The sequence below is a fragment of the Phasianus colchicus genome, chromosome 26 (assembly GCF_987193195.1).
Source record: "Phasianus colchicus chromosome 26, bPhaCol1.hap1.1, whole genome shotgun sequence".
In the NCBI taxonomy this organism is placed as follows: domain Eukaryota; kingdom Metazoa; phylum Chordata; class Aves; order Galliformes; family Phasianidae; genus Phasianus; species Phasianus colchicus.
This window is the reverse complement of record NC_143461.1, coordinates 1542650-1565691: the sequence shown is the minus strand read 5'-3', so window position 1 is coordinate 1565691 and position 23042 is coordinate 1542650. Positions and strand designations below refer to the sequence as shown.

Sequence of the window (23042 nt, the reverse complement as noted above, 5' to 3'; positions counted from 1 at the left end):
ATGAACCATGGCATCTGTCTGTAAAATTAGAGGGCTTCCTGACTAAGTGTTTGCTTACTCAACAGAACAAGAGTATAACAAATCACTACAATTGCCTTTTAGAAAAATAAAACAGGTCCAAGGCCATGTGATTCAAAATCTTTTTATTATGAACTGTCATTCTGAACAAGAGTCTTGACAGAACCAATCCTAATTTTGCACATTATGCTAGTCAACATACATTATTTTACACTGGCAGTAACACTAATGGTAAGAAGTTGGTATTTTGAGAACTCTTTTCAAAACATCACTGGCATTAACTTTATTCTAAACAAATACCTTGTGTTGTTTCTTAGTTTTCTGTGCTTGTAATTTAGATCTTATTTTGCACTTTGCATTCATTTTTTAGCAGCATACTGTTTAATCCGAACAATTCCACAGTCCTAGATGTACTGACAGTAAACTAAACGTTTTCCCATCCTCAGGAAAGAACAGTTATGTTAGAGCTTTCAAACATGCTCTAAGCACTGGAAAACTTTTCTTTAAGTAAGAACTGCTAAACTCCAATGGAAACTTGACAAGTACTTAGGTCTAGATTTCAGCTGTGTACGTGAATATCGTAAGGACTGCATAATTGCATGTTGTAAGGGTTGCATGCTATAATTGCATGTTGTAAGGAATTCACAGAGGATTCCCCATTACTGTACGAATTGAAACACCATGCACCCACACAATGAAGTGACGGCTTATGGCTTGAAGCTGCAATGACACGATCACGATACTTTCTAGAAAGAAGACAGAAGAGTGTAAATGATAATATATTATAAAACCTTAATTTATCCTTAGTTTACACACTCAGATGCTGACAAGATAAAAAGCAGAAAGTGCATACACAGAAATATTCTTCTAGGTTTGATCAAAATGATCTTTACTAATCTTTATGCAGAGATGCAATAAGAAGTCAGCCTCCTTCAAGGCTGAAGGAACTCTCACAACGTATTTTATGCTCTGCAGGCTATAAGAGACCCTCAAATATGACTTCACTAACGACAGATCTTATGACCGCTGGTTACCACAGAGAAAAATTTTTTGTATCTCCTCAGCAAAAAACCTAGTATTTTCCCAAATATCCAGAACAGCATCCACAGAAATCATTTGAGACACCTACAGTTCTGTAAAGAAGAACACATAGTGCTGCTTTGTAGATGCAGGGTGTATGTTTAAGGTGCACAGCAGAAATACCTGGAAATTACTCTGTCGTGTTGTTCCCAGCTGCCATTGAAATGGGACTATACAAGTTCTCTCTACAACAAGACCTGAATTCATGTAAAGCTGCAGTTTATGCAGGGCATTTCTTTGCTCTCAGCATAACTGCATCTGTTCACTTACAGTTAACACCAAACCATTATCACCCTAAGCACATAACTCTGAATGCACCTCTTTTGCAAATGTATAAGCTTTTAAAGTATCAGCCCAAGGTACCACATTTCAGCACAATGTACAAATTCCCATGTTGTTGTTTCTTACTTTTCCTCTCCTGTGAGGACTTCTGTGATTTCAGCACCTGTCACTTCAACAAGAAGCTCTCTTCCTCCCACCTCCAGATGCATTTAGATATTTTTTCTCCCTAGAAGTGCTGGTTTAAGCAGTCCCAGTTTTACCCCTACTCTGAGCTCACTAGGCCTGACAGTGAGCACAGCTATATAAAGCAGGAAAATCACGTGGCCTAAGTGGGGAGGGTGTGCATGAGCAGAGGGTAGCAAGGATGGACTTGTTTAGAGATTAGGCTGAAGTGACTGGGTAGCAGGGCTACTTAAACTGGCACCACTCTAAAGAAGTCTGTCAGGAACACGAAGCATTATTTGTATATTTTACTTCAGAGAAAGGATACAGAAGATAATCCAATCATCATATTCCTTAGAAAAATCGCAAGAAGAGTATTATATAGTCTCTCTCTTTCCATGTAGTTGCCACAAAGCACAGCTATAGCCAGAAATTTCATTAGCTGTCACTGTGACAAAAGTTACAGCACCCAAACCACATGCACTTTACTTACAATCTTTCCATGATGCAGCATATGGGGAGGACTCAGGAGCACGTACACTTGAAGGAAGATAATTCTTTTGTCCAGAGGTGACACTGCAACTGAAAGAATTTAGTTACTCCTCTTGACTAATGTAATTGCTCAAATTTATGCACTTTACTATAGCATGGAGCAGGGACACAGCAGATGGACAGGGACACAAGGAGATGGTACTTCGCTGCCTGACAGTGGTGATATTTAGAATATCTATATATGCTCTAAACACTATAAAGTCTTCCAGAGATTGTAATGAGTGAAGCTAGTCAGCACTGTTAAACCTTTTACAGGAGGACTACATCATGCTTAAGCCCATATATAACTGCGGGGCTGCCAGCTGGAAAACTGTTTCTGCACACTGGCTTAGACAAATCTTACAACATACTTTAGCAAATCTGATGCTGTAATCACACCTCATATACAGCCTGAAATAGTGATCCACTGTTGGCTCAATGACGCCAGGCAAGACAGTTCCATCAAGCGTACAACTGCCCACCACGCTTCTCCTTCATCTAAACCTATACTGTGACTACACTTTACAAAGGGCAAGAGGGGATTTCTGCTAACACAGGGCCCTTATGCCAGCACATCTGCCAAGTATAAAGCAACAAGAGGTCACAAAGGACTGCTAGCTAAGCATTAGTTCAAGAGGAATAACTGTTTAAATAAACTCCTCCAAAGGGAGGCATCAGGCCACATCTCCAAGTCAACATATTGGCACATCTCTCATACATTGGCCAGATATCCAGCAGAACTGCACACTGGCCAGCCCCTCAAAGTGCCCTTCTCTTGTAAGGGCCAGTCAAAAGAAAGAAGGTAACAATGAACCAGCAGCATTAAAACATTCACTGTTAATGTTTCTTCTCTTCCCTGGGTCTGTACATCAGCAAAGCCAGCAAATGTCCAGCAATCAAGGCTGGACTGGAAGTAGGTTGCAATATTTTTCTGTACAAAACACTGTTGTAAGTTATGAAATTTGCACTTCTTACCTGTTTATGCCAGAGTTGGTCATGCCCCAAACAAAAGGGGAATTTGGCTGCTCTAGCAACTCTGCAAAAGTAAACAGATGATAAGGCTCAGCAATAAGAAACTCTAGTAAGGCACAATTACATTGGTCTGGGAGCATCTTCATCATTATTTTCACATGTTCAAGAGGGAATAGTAGCTGATCTTGATAAGTGTCTGTTTCACTATTATTTAACTGAGGAAAATAAAGTTATGTCTCCATTTTTATCACTGCTGAGAAGGTACAATAGCTTTTATGGGAAAGGGTGGATGTTTGGAAATGTACCTCCATGTCAATCACAGCAGGCATGCCTCCATGCCAAGAAAAGCCTGCTAAGCCAAGAGATAGACATTTAGCAGTAAAGAGCATAAGCAGAGTGTCTTACATGCAGCACCTAAGTGAATGGCATCTCTGAACTCATGGTATAGAGATGGAGGACAGAACCCAGAAAAGGTAGCAGAGAAGGAAGAAGTTCCCCACCTGTTTCCCAGTCTTCATCACATGGAGGTGCCTGCCATGTGCTTACAGCATTCACCTCATCTCTTTGGAAGCCAGAAGAACAATGTGCTTCAGAAAGAGAGAAAAATCAGTGACTGTAGTCTGTTCTGCTTCAGAAGCGTTAAGTACATTGGATCAAACTGTAAAATAGTTCCTTGCTTTACAGGAAACTTCATATAATTCAAAGAGGTTAGACACACCCAGCAGCCAAACACTAATCTGAAATCATAAATAGCTTTTTCAAAGAAAAGGAGATGGCTGCCTTCCCTGTGAGTTGGCAGCAGGAATGCTTAAGTGGAGAGAAAGCCTGTTAACATGAATGCTGGCATGACTGTTAGCCTCACTGCAACTCTACAGAAGGTGGAAATCTATCTGCTCTTTAGTGTGGCAACAGTTGAAGAGCCACTGCAGAGAACTGAAAAGACACTGTATATAGAACAGGATGCCCTAACTAAATAATTTGGAACAGACCCACCCATGCTGTTTCACTGGCAGAAGACAGGAATGGTATGGTAGACCAAAGCAAATCAACAACAGAAAACCCTGGAAGAGGAGCAGACCCATCTCTTGGTGGGAATATGCGACTCAGGTTGCCCCAACTGCAGGGATTTTCAAAGCATCTATTTGATGCAAATGAACTTTTCATGTGGCACCAGTACTCAAACTTCAATGAGAGGAGATCAACTGTACTGTCCTTCTAGTAAGTAAAGCATCACAGCTCCTGGCAGTGGTATGTCAATATGCAGTCTTGGATACAACCATTTTATTCAGGAAGCCTGGGAACAAAATATGTGCAAGGCCTATCTTGCACATCTTCAGTGTTGTAATGAACCTATCCAATAAACTGATGCAAGATTCAGGTTTCTGAAGGCTGCTGTGCTTTGCAAAACTACAGACAACAAATGACTCCCAGTTTTGTTTACCATATGAACTATCTGGACAAACAGGAGACCTTCAGTCCCTAAGGTGAATCTGCATCTCCAAAGCTCTCTTACCTATATCATGCTCAATGAACCCTTTGTCCCTGCACTTTGATATGTGATCAACAAGGTCGGCTCGAGGAACAAGATGGCGAGCATTGAATGGGCACGTGGCCAATAACTTTGCAACTTCAGGGTGACTCTGGAAAAGGGAAAACAGAAATCATGTGCCAGATCAACTAAGTTCACTTTTCCTTGTGTTTTCTATAGATTAGCAAGAGAAAATGATCTGGTGAGTAGCAACCCTGCCCATGGCAGGTAGGTTGGAACTATATGATCCTTACAGTCCCTTCCAACTTGAGTCATTTTATGATTCTACAGTAACTGGTGATGTTGTTTTAAAAGAGACTAAACAAGGAATGGCAAAATATTGGCCAGATACTTACTACAACTGCAGGATGAAGCTGTCTAACAGATTTATTTAAAACACAGTTCATTAGAAAAAAAACAAAGAGTTGATTCAAATGAAACACACCCTCAGCTACACACCCTACAATTTGCTGCAACTCTGGCAATGTGGCCTCATGGTTTAAGGCACAGATGAAGCTATTTCAAAAATAACAGAAAGGAGATGTTAGGTAAATCCAAACCATTCAGATATTTTAAAGCAAGTCAGCACAAAGCCAGAGAAATTCATGAATCCTTTCAAAACAAGTATTAATAGAATCACAGAATATCCTTAGTTGGAAGGGACCCACAGGAATTAAGTTCAGCTCCTGGTACCACACAAGATTACCCAAAATGCTGAGAACAGAACATTCACCCTACAGCTGCATTTTCACTGGAGGGCATAGCACTGCTATACTGTTTTGAAAAAAATATTTGGTAAATTTACTGGTAAGCTGAAAGGGGAACAACTCTCAGCAGAAACCAATGCTCAGATAGTAGCTGATAAGTTAAATAAAACAAATATTGAGGGTACAGACGAGAATAGAAGATGGAATGCTTCCTATTGCACAATTTGTATTCAAATTCTAGATAACAGATGGAGAGGTAAAAAAAAACCAAAACTCTCTCCCACATGTGCTGAAGCTAGGATGTCCAGTTTCTGCACATGTGCACATTAAATACTTATAAGCAACATAAAAAAGTTATACAGCAGCATTTCTACCACTCAACAAACTGCAACATCCAACCACTTCTATTCTAATGAGACAGATGAGGTGCACATAACTCAGCCTGAATTTCCCTCTTGAAGTGGGAAAATTTATCTGATCTCAAAGAGACCATAAATTCCTCCCTGACCTAACCATGAAGAGCCACACTGGTTTTAGGTGAGTCAATGTGCTTGAAGCTATTTCTAAAGAAGTAATTAAAAAAAAAAAAAAAATATATATATATATATATATATGAAGTAAATACTAAATGGGATCATTTGTAAAGAACTTACTCAAGTCGAGACAACACAATAAGAGTGAGAATATGCACACTGTATTTACAACCCCCATCTGGTGCCTCATTCAGCAATTCAGCTTACCTTCCTGCACTTTACAAGATGATAGGGAAAACGACAGGCTCTGATTTGATGCTGTTTATCATATGGACACTGTATTAATCTCTCAGGATCATCTAATAGATTTGAAGAACAGAGAGAGAGAAAAAAAACAAACTAGTAAGAAAGACAAGATGTAACATCACTAACAGAGCGAAGTGGAAAAAACATACCACCACATCAGGGATGTCATCTCAGGAAGTTAAGAGAGTCATTCTTTCTTTGAGACTCATTGTTAAGGCAGTCATCTGTTTTGTATAATTAAACAAATCGATTTACAAGTTTGGGGTGACTGGGATGTTGTCAAAAAAAAAAAAAAAAAAGAGAATAGTCAGCAGTACAGTGAATAATAGCTCCTTAAGATACCATATTAGACAAGTAACCACAGGTACTCAAAATTAATGAGACAGTAGTACTTCTCCAGCTATCTTAGGTGGGAATCTCTGGGATGATGATACACCCACCAGGGCCCTCAGGAACTTCTCAGCCAAGTCTTTTTTGATGAACAGCAAGATTTGCTGGAGGAAGGATTCCAGACAATTTAGTTTAATTTCTGAGGAAGCAGCATGCCTAATATGATGCATGAAGCTTTCAAGTGAAACTTCTTCCAAATCAAGCAATTATTTAGGAGCTAAGGAGTTACCAAAACACCTAGAAATACAGGCAATAAGCAGGGAAGCAGAAGAATTACATGCATACATGCCATATAAACATTCTCATATCCCCAGTGAGGAAAAGAACAGCAGCCAGGAGGAGGCACAGGTTACCCTACTGCCTGTTGCTACCGGTGGGGGTGTTTGTTGTGAAGTCACAGGAGGCCAGACTAGACTTCTTTCCTCATTTCTGCCTTTGTGCACAGGCTTTTGGTGCATTTAAGACTGATTACAAAGTACCTTAAATAGATCTAAGCACAGGCTGCTGCTGTTTAGCCTCTCTCCTGCCATCGCATCTTCTTCTCTCACACAACTGGTGTTCAGTTGTCTCAAGAGCCAGGTCAGGGAGCTGTTGCAGCCCACAGGCTGGCAGCTCATTGAGATGCTTTTCCCAAGTCACACTGAGCTGACTTCATGTTTTGAGCCACTAGGAAAGAAGAATCTAATCCTTCTTTGCACTCCAGCTGTGCAACGCTGCTGCGGTCAGCATCTCACTGCCATTAATCAGTCAGTTAAGGGTCACTAGAAATACTGAAAAATCAAAGACTTCATTATTAAGATGCTCTGACAAGCTTGATACAGGTTCAGCTTCCCCTGGAATTATAGAATGGCTTGGGTTGGAAGCCACCTCAAAGAACATCTAGTTCCAACCCCTCTGCTGCAGGCTAGTTGCCAATCACCGCATCAGGTTGCCTAGGGCCCCATCCAGCCTGGCCTTAAACATCTCCACGGAAGGGGCATCCACACCTTCTCTGGGCAGTCTGTTCCAGCACCTTACCACACTCTTAATGCAAAACTTCCCCAACACCTCATTTAAATCTGCCCTGCTTTAGTTTAAAACAATTTCCCCTTTTGTCCTTTTACCACCTACCCATAGAAAAAGTTGATTTCCCTCCTGTGTATAATCTCCCTTTAAATGCTGGAAGATCTCCCTGCAGCCTTCTCTCCTCCAGGAGAGAAGCCCAGCTTCCTCAGCATGCCTTCACAGGAGAGGTGCTCAAGCCCTCTGTGCATCCTCATGGCCCTCCTTTGGACCCTCTCCAAAAGCTCCACATCATTCCTGTACTGCTGGCCACAGGCCTGGAAGCAGTACTCCATATGGGGTCTCACAAGAGCTGAGTAGAGGGGGACAATCACCTCCCTCATCCTGCTGCCACTCCCCAGTCAATGTAGCCCAGGATACTGTTGGCATTCTGGGCTGCAAGTGCACACTGCTGGCTCATATTAAGTTTTTTTTTTCAGCTACCAGCATCCCCAGGTCCTTCTCTACAGGGCTGCTCACAAGGAGATCTCCCAGTCTGCATACACATCTGGGATTGCCCCAGCCCAACACCTTACTCTTGGTGTTCTTGAATCTCATTAGGTTTACATGGGCATTATCAGCACAAAGAAGAAAGCAAGGATGAGTACCTGATGGAGAAGAAAGGGAGCCTTTACTACTACATCAAACAGCAACCACAAAAGTCACAGAGCTGGCCTGGCCAGGTAAAGAGATGCAGTTATTAATCCAAAGACTGCAGCAAGCAAAGGCTCTGGGGCACGAAAGTACTGAAACCACACACAATGCTGCCCTAGTTAGCAACGAGCTAATGGTATGCTCCTCAGCCCTGTTATTGGACAAGTCCTGTCTGAATAAAACTCTTTAAGACCAATGTGGGCATTCCTCATTACAGATGTATGGGGGACTGCCCTACCCAGGATGCACGCCCAGGAGCTAAGCACACAGATTAAATACACACGCATGAATATTCAGACAATTTCCACAAAGTGCCTCCTAAGAACTGCTGTACACATTAACAACTGTCTCATAATGTCAGGGTAGGGAACACATCACAGAACAAAGCATGTCTGTGTCACTGGAAAGCTCATGATCCCTATTACCAGACATCCATCTCCCATACATATACCCACACCTCAAGGACTGTTTGTCCTACAACTTCGGAGACCTGCTCTGTCACTGGGCTGCACTCCCATCCTGCAGATGAAAAAACAGAAGTTGCTTGCAGAATCCAAGCTTTTTTTTTTTTTTTTTTTTTTTTTGCAAAAGGTGCCTCATGTTGCAAAAGTATCTTTCCACTAGTCTGTACATCCACTGACCATTTACATTTCGGTTGCAATATGAAGCAATGAGGTGAGTGGTTTCAAGCCCATCGATGTGGTGACAGGAAGCAGCAGGATGCTAATTTAATTTGGCAGTAAAAAATGAGATTTAGTTTCCTGACACAGAGAGAACCGGGTGTAAAAACCTTTTGGCTTTTGTTTGCAGCTGCCACTCACCAGGACAGCATGGTTTGCAGCCCTGCCTCCCACCTCCCAGCTCCATTTTGCCACCTGCTTTCTGCAAAGCTTTCAGGGCTGGGATACTCTCCTTCCAGGATTTTTGGACCCATTTTGGGCACTGATGATGAGGAGGACCCATAATGGCATCACCTGAAGCACTGTGAGGTCAGAAGGTGTCACTAAAATCTGGAAATGAATCTCACCAACCTGAATGTCAGGTTAGAAAGCCAACATTAATTTACTGCAGTGCTGGGTGAACACGGGTTGCTCCAACTAATGTGCATACACAGAAGCTGAAGCACAAAGATTGTATTATATTCAGCATGTCTGAATACTCACACAAAACCCACCTGCTCTGAGAATTGCTACACACATTAAAATCTCATGCCATGCACACTCTGTGTTAACGTGGCAGTCTTGCAAGGGAGTCTTTATTACTTGTGGGGTTCCACTGGGAGGTGCTAGCTGGCCAAAAGGTCATGTGCTAAGTAGGTCAGTTGCTGTGTTTGGTCAAGAAATTGTTTACAGAAATAACTGGCTGCTGACTAAGTTCCTAATTAACACACTGGCCTTGCTCTTGTGCCTACATCAGGCATGTCTAACTCACGGCAGTAGAAACTGCACCTTCCCACCAATATTCCATTACATTCATTGCCAAGCTAACAAAATGCCACCTGACATGTGCACGAAGCAAAGATGTGGAATTGAGCTCCTCCACGCAAAAAAATGGCACCCATTGACATTCACGCACACTTGCTGAACATTAAAGGCGACCTAACAGTGGATGTGAGCACAGTGAGGTGATGGCTGGTACATTTCATTGAACCACAGAATCACCAAGGCTAGAAGATTTCCAAGATCATCTAGTTCAACTGGCCACCTAACACCAGTATTTTCCCACTAAATCACGCCCCTCAGTACAAAATCTAATGTTTCTTGAACAGTTCCAGGGATGGTGACTCCATCTCTTCCATGGGCAACCTGTTCCAGTGCCTGACCACTTTTTCAGAGAAGAAATTTTTCCTAATGTCCAACCTGAATCTTGCCAGGTGCAACTTGAAGCCACTTCCTCAGTTATGTGGGAGAAGACACCAACCCCCACCTCACCATAATCTCCTTTCAGGAAGTTTTTCTCTAGACTAAACAATCCCAGCTCCCTGAGCCGCTCCACACAAAACTTGTGCTCCAGCCCCCTCATAGTTCTGCTGCCTTTCCCTGGACATGCTCCAGGGCCTCAGTGTGATTCCTGTAGTGAGGGCCCAGAACAGAACACAGTACTTGACGTGCTGCCTCACCAGAGCTGAGAGTAGAGGAATAACTGCTTACTTCTCTACTCCTGCTGGCAATACTACTTCTGATACAAGCGATGCAATTGCTAATGTATTCTTTACGCTGGAAGCAATGGTGGCAGTAAGGGCACGTCACATCTGCTGGTGCAGATTTTTGAGGTGTACACATGCACTGTGTTCTTTACTGGTGAAAATCCACTGTTAACGGCACTGATTACGTCAAAAATTAGCTTTTTTCTTTTTTACATAGCTGTGAATGTGCACTAGTAAACAGTGTCACTGTGCTCTCTGTAGCCACCATAGTTTCCACAGAAACAAATAAGAGGCAATACTTCCGGTGCAAGCTATGTATATGCAGCCCAGGGAAGGCAAAGGGTGGGCCACCAGACGCCTGCGTTACCAATCCTAGCAGGATGCTGAGGCTCTACTTTTAGGCTCTGCTGATGTAAGAAAAGCAACCTTCCCCAGCCAGAACGTCAGCATCCCAAACGCTCTGAATTACCTGCGGCAGCAAATGCAATTCACGCACACAAAACATCTGGAAAACACTACAGAAGTTGCAGATTTCCCTCTGCTTGATACACAGCGTCAGCTCAGTCACACAGAGACAGAACCAGCCTACAACACCCCCTGCCAGCTCACAGCGTGCCCGTCCCGCTTTATCTGCTCTGGGATTCGGGACGGGACGAGGAGGGGCAGGAGGGGCAGGGGAGCAGGGCGGGGTAGGCCGCACCAGGCCCAGCCCGGAGCGCCGAGCGACCACCTCCCCCTGCCACCCGCCGACCCTGCCTCGAGCCTCACCCAAGTCATCTTCTGCCTCCATAGCGGGGAAGGGCTGCGGCACCGGGCCGAGAAGGTCCTCAGGGCGTCGAGAAATGCGGAGCGGAGTCGAACAGCAACCCGTCCCCTCAGCGCCTCGGCCGGAAACCACCTGCCGTGCTGCCACGCTACTCCTCTGCGCATGCGCAGTGTCACCTAGCAACCGCTTCTCCCCTCTGCGCCTGCGCGGCGTCTCCTAACAACCACTTTTCTGCGCCTGCGCGGCGTCTCCTAACAACCACTTTTCTGCGCCTGCGCGGCGTCTCCTAGCAACCACTTCTTTGCGCCTGTGCCGCGTCGCCTAGCATCCACTACCCCCTTTGCGCATGCGTGGTACCTCTCGCAACACTGCCCTCTGCGCCTGCGCGGTGGTCTCTTAGTAACAGCCCTGTGGGGCGCCATCTTGTTCGGCCTTGTCCACTGTATCTGTCAATAGAGTTCCAGGCAATTAATTCAAGGTATTGAAGGTAAGAGATCGGCATGGCTGAACCAGAACCTGCTGATCAAACTAGAGAACAAAAAGAAAATGCACAGGTAGTGGAAGTGGGGGTGGGTATTGTGGGAGGAATATAGGGATAGGGTCAGGAAGGTCAAGGCCTAGCTGGACCGGAACCTGGCAAGAGGCAGAAAGAATAAGTAAAGGTTCTGTAGGTACATTAACTGGAAAAAGAAAGTCTAGGAGGGTATTCTGCACTTAGTGAGAAATACAGGCAGGCTGGTAACAACAGGTAAGGAGAAGCTGAGGCACTCAACTTTTTTGCCTCAGTCTTTGCTAGTGGCTGCTCTATAAACAGCCTTTGCTAGTGGGTGGTTTGTAAGGTAGGAACTGGGGCAGCAATGTCCCTCCTGCTGTAAGCAAAGATCAGGTTTGCAGCTGCCTGAGGAAACTGAGCATCCACAAGGCTATGGGTCCTAATGAGATGTATCCCTGAGGGAACTGGCCAGCGTAGTAGTGAAGCCACTGTCAATGATATTTGAAAAGTCCTGGCAGTCAGGTGAAATCCCTAGTGGAAGAAAGGTAATATCATATCCATTTTTAGGAAGAGTAATGACCCAGGGAACTGCTGACCTGTCAGCCTCGTCTCTGTACTGGGGGAGATCATAGAGCAGATCCTCTTGGCATCTGTACTAAGGCACACAGAAGAGAAGGAAGTGATAAAGAAGAACCAGCATGACTTCACCAAGGACAAGTCTTGCCTGATCAACCTTGTGGCTTTTTATGATCTCGTAACTGTCAGTGGTCAAGGGAAGAATGACTGGTGTCATCTATTTGGACTTCAGCAAGACCTTTGATGTGGTCCCCCACGACATCCTTCTCGCTAATTTGGAAAGATGTTGATTTGACAGGTGAACTGTTCATTGGATGAAGATCTGGTTGCAAGATCGTACCTAGAGAGTGGTAATCAATGGTTCAATATCCAGATAGAGGTCAGTGACAAATGGTGTCCCTCAGGGTCAGTAAAGGGACAGATGCTCTTTGATATCTTCATCAATTACATCGATGCTGTGGTCGAATATAACCTCAGCAAGTCTGCGGATGTCACCAACTTGCATGATGCCTTTCCAGGTCAAAAATTCTGAAGCCTTTAATGTTAACAAACATAAAATCAGGGAAGGAGCATGGGCATGCCCACAATTTCAAGAGCTGTTTTCTTTCTCATCAGATGGCATTTGCAGGCTTGTGCCCATATTTAATATAGGTTAACAAATAATTATTAGCTATTCATAGAATTTTTGTTGTGTTGAGAGAAATTTGAAAAATATTCCACAGTTTTCACAGTACATGTTTAAAGAACTAGAGGAAAAAAAGCATCGAGTCTCCAATCTGCTCTAAGTGTGTTAGCAAATAGTCCTAGTTCAGGTATGATTTTGCTTTAGAATAAAAAAAATACATGTGCATAGCACTACAGCATCTAATGAGGAAAAACTACATAAACACTTAATGAGTCCACATACTAAAAAGCAAAGAATGGAGGAAGTAGAGGAAATGCATTATGCTTGACTAACCTCATCTCTTTCTAAGACTAGGTGATGAGGGAAAGGCTGTGAATGTAATTTGCTTAGACTTTAGTAAACACTTTGGCACTGTTTCCCACAGTATTCTCCTAGAGAAGCTGCAGCTCATGGCTTGGACAGGTACACTATTTGCTGGGTAAAGAACTGGATGGAGGGCCAGGCCCAGAGAGTAGTGGAGAATGGAGTTAAATCCAGCTGGCAACTGGTCACTGCTGTCACTACTAGTGTTCTCCAGGGATTAGTGTAAGAGCCAACTCTGTTTAGTACCTTACTTGATTATCTGGATGAGAGGACTGAGTGTACCCTAAGTTTAAGTTTGTACCTAAGTTTGCAGTTGAGAGGAAGTGTTGATCTGCCTGAGAGTAGGAAGGCCCTACAGAGGGATCTGGATAGGTTGGGTCGATGGTCTGAAGTCAATGGAGTGAGCTTCCACAGGACCAAGTGCCAGGTCTTGCACTTTGTTTGCTAATTCCCTTGCAATGCTATAGGCTTGAGGCAGGGTGGCTGAAAAGGACCTGGGGATATTAGGTGACAGCTGCCTGAATAAAAGCCAGCAGCGAGGGAGGGAAAGCTGAACAATTCAAGAGAGGTCTGTTTTACACTGCAGCATGGTCTCTGGTTCTCTTTGCAGTCCTCCCTGCAAGAACACACACCTGAAAAGAGTTTGCTGCACGTTGGAGTGCTCAGTGTATATCATAATCATTAATAGGTTTGTGTATAGCTCCATGGCAAAATTTCCTGGTAAAGACAGGCCCAAAACATCACAGCATGAGGCTACAGATGGGCCTCTGGAATCTTGGCAATTTTCTTCAATAAAAGCAAGTGTCATTTAGAGTCTGCCTCTAAATGACATTTTGGTAACTATTTCCTGTAGAGCTAAAAATGTTCTCTTTTTTCTCTGTGTTTTCTTCATTCTGTCTCTACTTCTATCCACCACAGAAAATGTATGCTTACAACTCACAGTTCTTCAAGTGTTCTCTCCTTGTAGGACTGACTTTGAATGAAGAGACTCATATGGATTAGGAAAAGGAACTAGCTTTCAGTCTGCTAATTTCCTTTAGGGGAAGAAGATATACTAGAAGAGGGAATCATTGATAGATTACTTGTATGCCTGTCCTAAGTGCAGAATCTTAAGCAGAACCTGAATCAACCATTTCTTCAAAACCGTCTGCTCCCTTCTCATAGCAACTGGGAGAAAAGACAGGAACCTTTCTTCAGGGTCCCAGGTCATTCAATGACAGAGCATGCTTGACTTCTGCAAAACTCACCTTGGGCAACAATGACCCTTGCCTTGCCCCCTTCTTGTTCTCATATTTAGAATAAAATAGGTCATTTGGATGGGACATTCAGCAATCATCCAGCCCAACTACTTGACCACTTCAGGGCTATCCAAAAGTTAAAGCATTTTACTGAGAGCATTCTCCAAATGCTTCTTGAATGCTGACAAGCCTGGGGCATCAACAACCTCTCTAGAAAGCCCGTTCCAGTGTTTGACCACCCTGTCATTAAAAATATTTTTTCTAATGTCCAGTCTGAGCCTTCCTGCTGTAGCTTTGTGTTATTCTCATAGTCTGTCAGCACTGTCTGGATTGAAACTGTGACATGAGGAGGGCAGAGTGCAGAGCTAACGCAAGATAAGGCAAATAATTTTATGCATTTTGATGCAGTAGCTAAACACAGTCCTGTGAACAATGAAAAATATGCAACCTTGCTTTCCATTTTGATAAAGGAGTTTGAGAACAAGTTTCAAGACTGAAAAATAAATATCATCAAATTCTGGTTATATTTGCGACTCTTTTCAGTTGACATGAATAAATTACCTGTGAGTTTTCAAATGGAAATTATAGAGTTACAATCAGACATTCAACTAAAAAAAATGATCATATCTCTTTGCTAGGGTTTTGTAAGAGCTGTTTTTCAGAAAAAAATATCACTCACTTCTCAATCACATCTTATTCTCATCATTGCTTTTCAGAAGCATGTGTATTTGAAGTATGTATATTTGTGAACTATTTCCAAGGACAAAGTACGGAAAGAGTAAAATTTCATCAAAAATCTCTGACGAGCACCCTGAGTAAGCTCCATGGCAAAGTTTCCTGGTAAAAACAGGCCAAGAACATCATAGCATGAGGCTGCAAATGGGGTACTGAAATCTTGGTAGTTCTTTTGTTTTTGTTGCTTTCTTTCTTTATATTTTAACAATTTTTTAAAAAATATTTTGTTACTTATCTATGTTAACTATATTATATATACATGTAGCCCCAGAAAATTCCTCTTCACTCAGTGTGGACCAGGAAAGCCAAAAGGTTGGACACCTGTGGTTGAATGCATTTCAAAATGATGCTTGGTGTATTGGCTGCCAAGGCATACTGCCAGCTTATGCTGTACCTACTGCTGAGCATCATGGCCAGATCCCTTTCTGCTGAGCTGCTCTCTAGTCACTCATCTCTCAGTCTGTACCTTTGTCTGTCACTGCTCTGTTCCATGTGCAGGATCCAGCATCAACCTTTATTGAATTTCATGCCATTGATGATTACCCAATTCTCTAATATATCTAGATTCTTTTGTAAGGCCTCTTATCCATCTTATCTTTCAGGACAAAGAAAGGTGCATACAAGCTTTGGAAACAAAGGTCTGTCATCTAGAATGAATACAGGGATGCAGTCTGGACTTGCAGATGTGGGATCAGGAAAGCCAAGGCATAGGCAGAACTGAACATGGTGGGGGATGTTAAAAACAATATGAAGACATTCTACAGGTACGTTGGCCAGAAGAGACAGGCCTAAGCGAGTGTACCTCCTGTGGTAAATGTAAAAGGAGAACTGGCTTCGACAGATGAAGTGAAGGCTGAGGTACTGAATGAGTTCTTTGCCTCAGTCTTCATTGGCAGCCAGGATTCTCGTATTTTTCATATCTCTGAGCCCTGCATCCCTAAATCTGTAGGTGGGGACTTGGGGAGTAAATTTTCCCCCACTGTAAGGGGGTCCAAGCAAGTCTGAGACCACCTCATGTGACTGAATGCGTACAAGTCCATGGGGCCAGATGGCATGCATCCCAGGGTTCTGAAGGAGCTGGCTGAGGTGGTTGCTGAGCTGCTCTCCATCATATTTGAAAAGTCGTGGCTGTCACTTGAGGTGCCAGGTGAATGGGTAAAAGGGTCATGTCACTCCCATTTATAAGAAAGGGAACAAGGAGGACCTGGGAAACTACTGGCTGGTGACTCTCATCTCTGTACCTGGGGAATCATTGAACAGATCCTCCTAGACGACATGCTTGATCACATGAGAAATGAGCGAGTGATCCGAGACAACCAACATGCCTTTGTGAGGGGAAAGCCGTGCCTGACCAATCTGGTGGCCTTCTATGATGGAGTGATGGCATTGGTGGACAAAGGCAAGGCAACCGATGTCATTTACTGGTACTTGAGCAAGGCTTTTGACATGGTCTCCCACCACATCCTTATCTCCAAATTGGAGGGATGTGGATTTGATGGATAAGGAATTGGTTGAAAGGCCGCAGGCAGAGGGTAGTGATTAATGGTTCTATGTCTAGGTGGAGGCTGATAATGAGCGGCGTCCCCCAGAGTCTGCTTTGGGACCAGTGCTCTTTAACATCTTTATTAATGACATCGATGATGGAATTGAGTGTGCCCTCAGCAAGTTTGCTGATGACACCAAGCTGAGTGGTGTGGTTGACACGGTGGAAGGAAGGGATGCCATTCAGAGGGACCTCCACAGACTTGAAAGGTGGGCCCAGGTGAATTTAAAGAGCTTCAACTCAGCATAGTGCAACATTTTGCACTTGGGCCAGAGGAATCCCAGGCATTGATACAGACTGGGAGGAGCACTCCTTGAGAGCAGCCCTGTGGAGAAGGACCTGGGGGTCCTGATGGATGAAAAACTTAACATGAGACAGCAGTGTGCTCTTGCAGCTCGAAAAGCAAATGATATCCTGGGCTCCATCAGAAGAGGGGTGGCCAGCAGGGATAGGGAGGGATAGGGAGGTCCCCCTCTACTGTGCTCTTGTGAGGCCCCATCTGCAGTACTGTGTTCAGGTCTGGAACCCCCAGTACAAGAATGATGGAGAGTTGGAGAGGGTGCAGAGGAGGGCCACGAAGATTGATGCAGAGGGCTGGAGCATCTCCCCTACAAAGACAGGCCGAGGGAGCTAAGCTTATTCAGCCTGGAGAAGAGAAGACTGTGGGGTGACCTCATTGCAGCCTTTTGGTACCTAAAGGGGGCGTATAATCAGGAGGGGAGTCAGCTCTTTGAAAGGGTAGATAACAGCAGGACAAGGAGAAATGGTTTGAAGTTGAAGGAGGGAAGATTTAGGTTGGATGTCAGGAGAAAGTTCTTTACAGTGAGAGTGGTGAGGTGCTGGAACAGGTTGTCAGAGAGGCTGTGGATGCCCCATCCCTGGAGGTGTTCAAGACCAGGTTGTATGGGGCCCTGGGCAGCCTGGTCTGGTATTAAATGTGGAGATTGGTGGCCCTGCCTGTCATAGGGGCTTGGAGATTCATGATCCTTGGGGTCCCTTCCAACCTAGGCCATTCTGTGATTCTGTTTGATTTTGTGATCCCTCCAGGGAGTCCAGAACACCTCCCAGTTTAATATAATCGGAAATTTGCTGAGTATGCATTCTAGTCCTGCACCTAGACTGCTAATAAAAATTTTCAATGGGACTGGCCCTAGAATTGAGGCCTGGGGAATAACTGCTAGTGACTGACCACAAGCCAGATATAGCCCCATTCACTATGATATTTTGAGCTCTGCTGTCAGACCAGTCCATCATCCAGTGCACAATCATTTGAACTTGTTTGTTTTAGAGTTGGACATTTTTTTCAGAAGGAAACTATGAGGGACAGTATCAATGGCTGCACTGCAGTCCAGGAGGGTTACTTCCACTGTCTTCCCTTCATTCACCAAGCAGATCAATTAAGATTGAATTATCAAGGCAGGAGTTTCCCTTCGTGAACCCATATTGACTGTGTTTGATAATAACTTTGTTCTTTAACTGTCATTCAGTAACCCTCAGGATAATCTTTTCTCTGACTCTTCTAGAGCCTGAGGTTAGAGTGACAGGTCTGCATTTTCTTGGGTCTTTTACAGGTCTGCATCTTTTCTTGGGTTATGGCATTGGCTTCCTGTCATGAGACACCTCCGAGATTCCTACAACCTTTGATAAATTGTTGAGAGGGTTTCAGCTGTAACATCTGCTAATTCCTTCAGTACTCTAGGGTAAAGCATATCAGGATCCATTGGCTTACAAATGTTGAGCTGATGTGACTGCTTCCTTGCAAATCTGGTGAGCATAGATGGGAAGTCATTGCTCCTCCAATTATGGTGCTCTAACTCTGAGGACTGGGCAGCCCAGGGTCTGTCACTGCTATTAAAAACTGAGACAATAAAACAAGCATTAAATGCCTCTGTCTTTTCCTCATCCTTACTTTTTAGGTGACTGTATGCAACAAGTATCTGTACAGTGTTTTCCTTCAGCTTATTCTTACTGTTGACATACTTGAAAAAGTTTTTGCCATGTGAGACCGTGCTAGCCAGTGTTAACTTGAATTGACTTATCTAGACATCTTTTTTCTTGAAGAATAGACAAACAGAAGGAAAAGCAGCTCCTCCCTTGCTGGCAGTGTATACTGACAAGCCCTAAATGTTAAATAGCATGTACTGCTCTCCAAACATGGGGATAGTGACAAGGTTGCCCCTGAATGAGGGTTATGTGTAGTTGTGAATTCAAGAGAATTCATGAACACTTCCAAGTTATTTGACAAGAAAACCAAACCATGTGTGCCCAAAAAGCAGAACAGCATCTGGAGGAAGACAAATTCCATTTCCTCCCCTCCCCAAGTGAATGTGGGTCTGCAAACCTCTAGTGCATCCAGCAGAACTGACTGTTTAATCAAGGCCATCAGTGACCAGGCAAAATGTACATTGTGTCTGAGAGGACACATCAGAACAGAGAGACAGCAAAGATGGGACTGAAAGCCAGAGACAGTGTGGGATTGTTGAACAACATCCACATATGGGAGTGGCAGTGCTTTCCCAAGGGGACCCACAGCACAATATCTCACTCTCCCCACCCTTTGGAAAAGTGGAATGGTTCTGGCATGACCTGCACACCCACTGACATTGACAGAGCAACTGCTTTCCTCCTGGCAGCTGGAACCTGGAGTACCCACCAAGGAAGGATAACACAGAGGCAAAGGCTGGGATGCAGCAAAAATTTAATGAGGCAAAAGAGGGAAATGAGATCACTGGGAGGGAAGGCTCTGGTACAGAAAGCATTAGGGACAGTTGATAGTCTGCACTGCATGACCATGGTGGGCATGTTGCCAGCTGTCCATCTGCCCTTTCCACAGAAGGCCATCAGATCAGATCCTCCCTATGCTGATTTTGTGGGACTGACTGTCCAGGGGAGCACATGGTGAGCAGCAATGATACAGGGTAGAAAAAAGGGAGGCGGAAAGGCAGAAATGGACCATGTCTTCTGAGAGTGCAGGCTGAATGCCAATTCTCTGTCTCAGTTCTGCTTCCAACTCCTGGGTCCCTGGGGTCTTTTTCCAGGATCATCATCAGCAGCTTTAGCAGGGGAAGTACCGTCTGCCACTGAAGCGGCTGCCAAAGCCAGAGAGGCCAAAGCCTCCAGAGGAGATGGGCACACCCTCAGAGCTGAGGATGCTGCCAACGGCAGCGGAGGTGGAGGATCCCACGGCGGTGTTCTGCGGGAAGGAGCTGAGGATGGGTCCGGGCAGGGTCACCACGACGGGAGAGGGCTGGATGAAGATGTTGGAGTCCTGGCACTGCCTGACGCAGGGCTCGTTGCAGCTGCTGCCTAGAGGGGTGGGGCCGCACGGCTGGCAGGGCAGGCGTGGCACGCACTGGTCGTAGCAGGACATGGCTTGTGTCTGGAGGGGCACCTGTTGGGACAGAGGGTCAGGAGGACACAGAAGTGTGAGAGGAACAGGAGGAATTCCATCAGGAGAAAGGCACTGTGCTGGCTGAGGAAATGAATGCTGTGTAAAGAACCTCATGTTTTTTTACTTTCCTTTGATACCAACGGTACTGACTAATGTGCAACAGCTGCCTGCCTATGCGCTGCCTAGGATGAAGGCACTTGCATGCATAGAGAAATCCCAGAGAATGGAGGAAGGGATTTGCACTCACCACGTTTGCAGAGAGATGGAAGCAAGGAGTGGATGAGAGAATGAGGAGGTGAATAAACTTTTATACTGTTCCACCATTGCCTCAGGCCCATAATCGCTCCACTTAGGCAGTAATTTTCCAAGAGACTCACCTCAAATGCAAATAATCCTTCCTAATGGTGCAGGTTGTGGTTTTGTCTCCCTCACCTCTGCAATTTCATTTCCTCATTTTTGACATGTCTACTATGCCAAGATAACTTCCTTCAAGTGTTGGTATGACTGACCTAAGGATTACACCATACAACAACATCACAATCAACAGGATAGGAACAGAGAGTGAAGGAGCAATTGTGTTCAGTCAGTGGACAGGGCATGGCTTGGGAGTCTCTGGAGGAGGAATGGTTGGCAACTCCCTTAATAGGAATAGAACCAACTCCTCACAGCACTACAATCTGCAGCCATACACCAAAGGCTTCTCTTCCTTACAGACATGCCACATGGTTCTTTCTACTCCCTCTGTCTCTAAACTAACAGTCACTAGCCATTGTGCAGCAAGATCAAAACCTCCTGCCATCATGGTATCTGCAGGAGGAACAACTCAGCAGGGTATAAGCAAACCTTGTTTGTTTTCTGTGGAGTTTACTTCCCTAAATGACAGAGAAGCTCTGAAGAGAGGTGCTGTATTGGACCCTATCCTCACTGAAAAGGATGGTGTTATGTTGAATGTGAATGTGAAAGGCAGCATTGGCATCAGTGTCCATGAGATGGTAGTGCTGAATATCCTAAAGGCAGCAAAGTGGTTACAGCAATCTCACTGAAGCTGAAAATGGCCTTTTCAAGGAACATGTTGGTAGATTATCATAAGACCCTGGAAGAAAGAGGAACCAAAGGAAGCTGGTTAGTACACAAGGATCACCTCCTGGAAGCTAGGAGAAGGCATAAAAACAAAGAGTACGTAAGGTAAGGGTCAGGAGGCCTGATGGGGAGACAAAAAATTATTGTCCAAACTCAAACACAAAAATATGAAGCCTAGGTTGGTAATTGGGAGAAGTGTCCCAAAGACTGGGGGAAAGTCCATGTCAGTCCTGTTTAAGAAGACTGAGATGCAAGAGTGGAGGAGCTGCAGGACTGCAGGCCTCAGTCCTATGGAGCTGATGGAGTACTGCATCTTGAGAATCCTTTCCTGGTACATGAAGGATGAACATGGGATGCGTCTTACAGCCATAGTGACGTGTTTCTGCAAGGAAACTCCTTGCGCCTGTCATCCTGGAACTTGAAAGGTGTCAATTTGCACAGCCAACTTGTGAAGGTCGGAAAGAAGGAAATGAAATGTCAGGGTTGACAGAAACCAAAAAGCCAACCTGTGCCATTAGGGGAGAGAATTTACATTTGAGGTGAGTCTTGTGGAAAATTACAGTCTGCGTAGAGCGACTGTGGGCCTGGGGCAGTGCTGGAGTGGTATAAAAGCAGGCCCAACTGCTCACTCAGTCATCCACTCCTCTTGCCTCCATCTCCCTGGGAACGAGGTGAGTGCAAAGCCCTCTCACAAGCTCTTCTTCTTTTGGGATTTCTCTGCACGTACAAGTGCCTCCATGTTATGTTGTGTTTGGGGAAAGCAGCCTAGTCTGTTATGGGGAATGGGGCAGCACGTGCGAGATGGAGAGATGCTGGGTCTTGCATGAGCTGTGCTACGGGCTAGCCATTAACCTGCTAGCGATTGGCTGTCCCATTGGAACGGTAGGGAAGAACTGGAAAACAGATTTCCTTACACAGCCTCCGTATCCCCAGCCAGCACAGTGCCTTGGCTCTCTCCTGCTGGGGTGGCAGGACGCTCCTCTCTCCGTTCCGTGTCCTCCTGACCCTCTGTCCCAACAGGTGCCCCTCCAGACACAAGCCATGTCCTGCTACGACCAGTGCGTGCCACGCCTGCCCTGCCAGCCGTGCGGCCCCACCCCTCTGGGCAGCAGCTGCAACGAGCCCTGCGTCAGGCAGTGCCAGGACTCCCACGTCTTCATCCAGCCCTCTCCCGTCGTGGTGACCCTGCCCGGACCCATCCTCAGCTCCTTCCCGCAGAACACCGCCGTGGGATCCTCCACCTCCGCTGCCGTTGGCAGCATCCTCAGCTCTGAGGGTGTGCCCATCTCCTCTGGAGGCTTTGGCCTCTCTGGCTTTGGCAGCCGCTTCAGTGGCAGGCGGTACTTCCCCTGCTAAAGCTGCTGCTGATGGCCCTGGAGAAAGATCCCCAGGGTGCACAAAGTCTTTGTGGGACTTGAGACATAGCACTGGACCCAGTCCAATCACACCGAAAATGTGATCCACTTCTTCCTTCCCCCTTGTCTTTCTCTCGTTTCCTTCCTGTGCCATTGCCGATCACCATCTGCTCCTCTGGGCACTCTGTCCCACAGAACCGGCGTAGGGAGGACCTGATGGCCCTTCTCCCTCTGTGGAAAGGGCAGATGGAGAGATGGCAGTTCACCCGTTAGATTCATGCATTGCAGGCTGTCATCTGTTCGTGGTGCTTCCTGAATGTGTGACATCGTTTCTCTCTTTTGCCTCAATAAATGTGACTGCATCCTAATCACTGGCTGTGTGTTATCCATTCTCCTATGAAGCCTGTGCCATGATGTCTTTGGGGAGAGATGTTTCTCTGTAGTCATTCTGGGAAATGGTTCTGACTGCTGTTCTGAACCATTGGTAAGATATCTCAGGAACGTTTACTTGAACCCAGGGGCCCAGAGGCCTACTGCCCCTGCCCCCCCGTCACGGGCATAATTGATCTAGTTAACTCCGTGACAGC

General features: G+C 45.1%; 3 protein-coding genes across 5 annotated transcripts; 1 reads left to right on the top strand and 2 right to left on the bottom strand.

The window, feature by feature from the left end:
• Positions 1-126: 126 nt before the first annotated feature.
• LOC116233876 (gametocyte-specific factor 1-like) lies at positions 127-11268 on the bottom strand. 2 transcript variants are annotated; one of them, XM_090125105.1, is made up of 7 exons: positions 11059-11268; positions 6021-6112; positions 4559-4685; positions 3546-3632; positions 3049-3109; positions 2036-2118; positions 127-764 (listed from the first exon to the last, which is right to left on the bottom strand). In XM_090125105.1, coding segments are annotated over exons 1-7 (474 nt in total). In that variant the 5' UTR covers positions 11081-11268; the 3' UTR covers positions 127-762. The 2 variants fall into 2 exon arrangements, with proteins under 2 accessions (XP_089981231.1, XP_031456922.1); XM_031601062.2 differs by having other exon boundaries at positions 2036-2124; positions 11059-11266.
• A 199-nt stretch (positions 11269-11467) lies between these two features.
• On the top strand, positions 11468-22456 carry LOC149914960 (feather keratin 1-like). 2 transcript variants are annotated; one of them, XR_016459997.1, is made up of 3 exons: positions 11468-11543; positions 15689-15850; positions 18201-19683. XR_016459997.1 is itself a non-coding variant. In XM_090125088.1 (2 exons), exon 2 carries the CDS (start codon positions 22142-22144, stop codon positions 22454-22456), a length of 315 nt encoding a protein of 104 aa, XP_089981214.1. In that variant the 5' UTR covers positions 11468-11543; positions 22121-22141. The 2 variants fall into 2 exon arrangements, 1 of the variants encoding a protein (XP_089981214.1); XM_090125088.1 differs by lacking the exons at positions 15689-15850; positions 18201-19683 and adding an exon at positions 22121-22456.
• LOC116233878 (feather keratin 1-like) lies at positions 19685-22109 on the bottom strand. Its single transcript, XM_031601063.2, has one exon. It carries the CDS (start codon positions 20132-20134, stop codon positions 19685-19687), a length of 450 nt encoding a protein of 149 aa, XP_031456923.1. The 5' UTR covers positions 20135-22109.
• Positions 22457-23042: the final 586 nt, after the last annotated feature.

Coding starts and splice junctions, on each gene's coding strand:
- LOC116233876 (XM_031601062.2), bottom strand. CDS start 11,080: ATGGAGGCAGAAGATGACTTGG. Junction 6,113..11,058: donor GGAGGCAGAAGATGACTTGG/GTGAGGCTCGAG, acceptor CAAATCTATTAG/ATGATCCTGAGAGATTAATA. Junction 3,110..3,545: donor TGATGAAGACTGGGAAACAG/GTGGGGAACTTC, acceptor TTACTTTTGCAG/AGTTGCTAGAGCAGCCAAAT.
- LOC116233878 (XM_031601063.2), bottom strand. CDS start 20,134: ATGAGGTTCTTTACACAGCATTCATTTCCTCAGCCAGCACAGTGCCTT.
- LOC149914960 (XM_090125088.1), top strand. CDS start 22,142: ATGTCCTGCTACGACCAGTGCGTGCCACGCCTGCCCTGCCAGCCGTGC.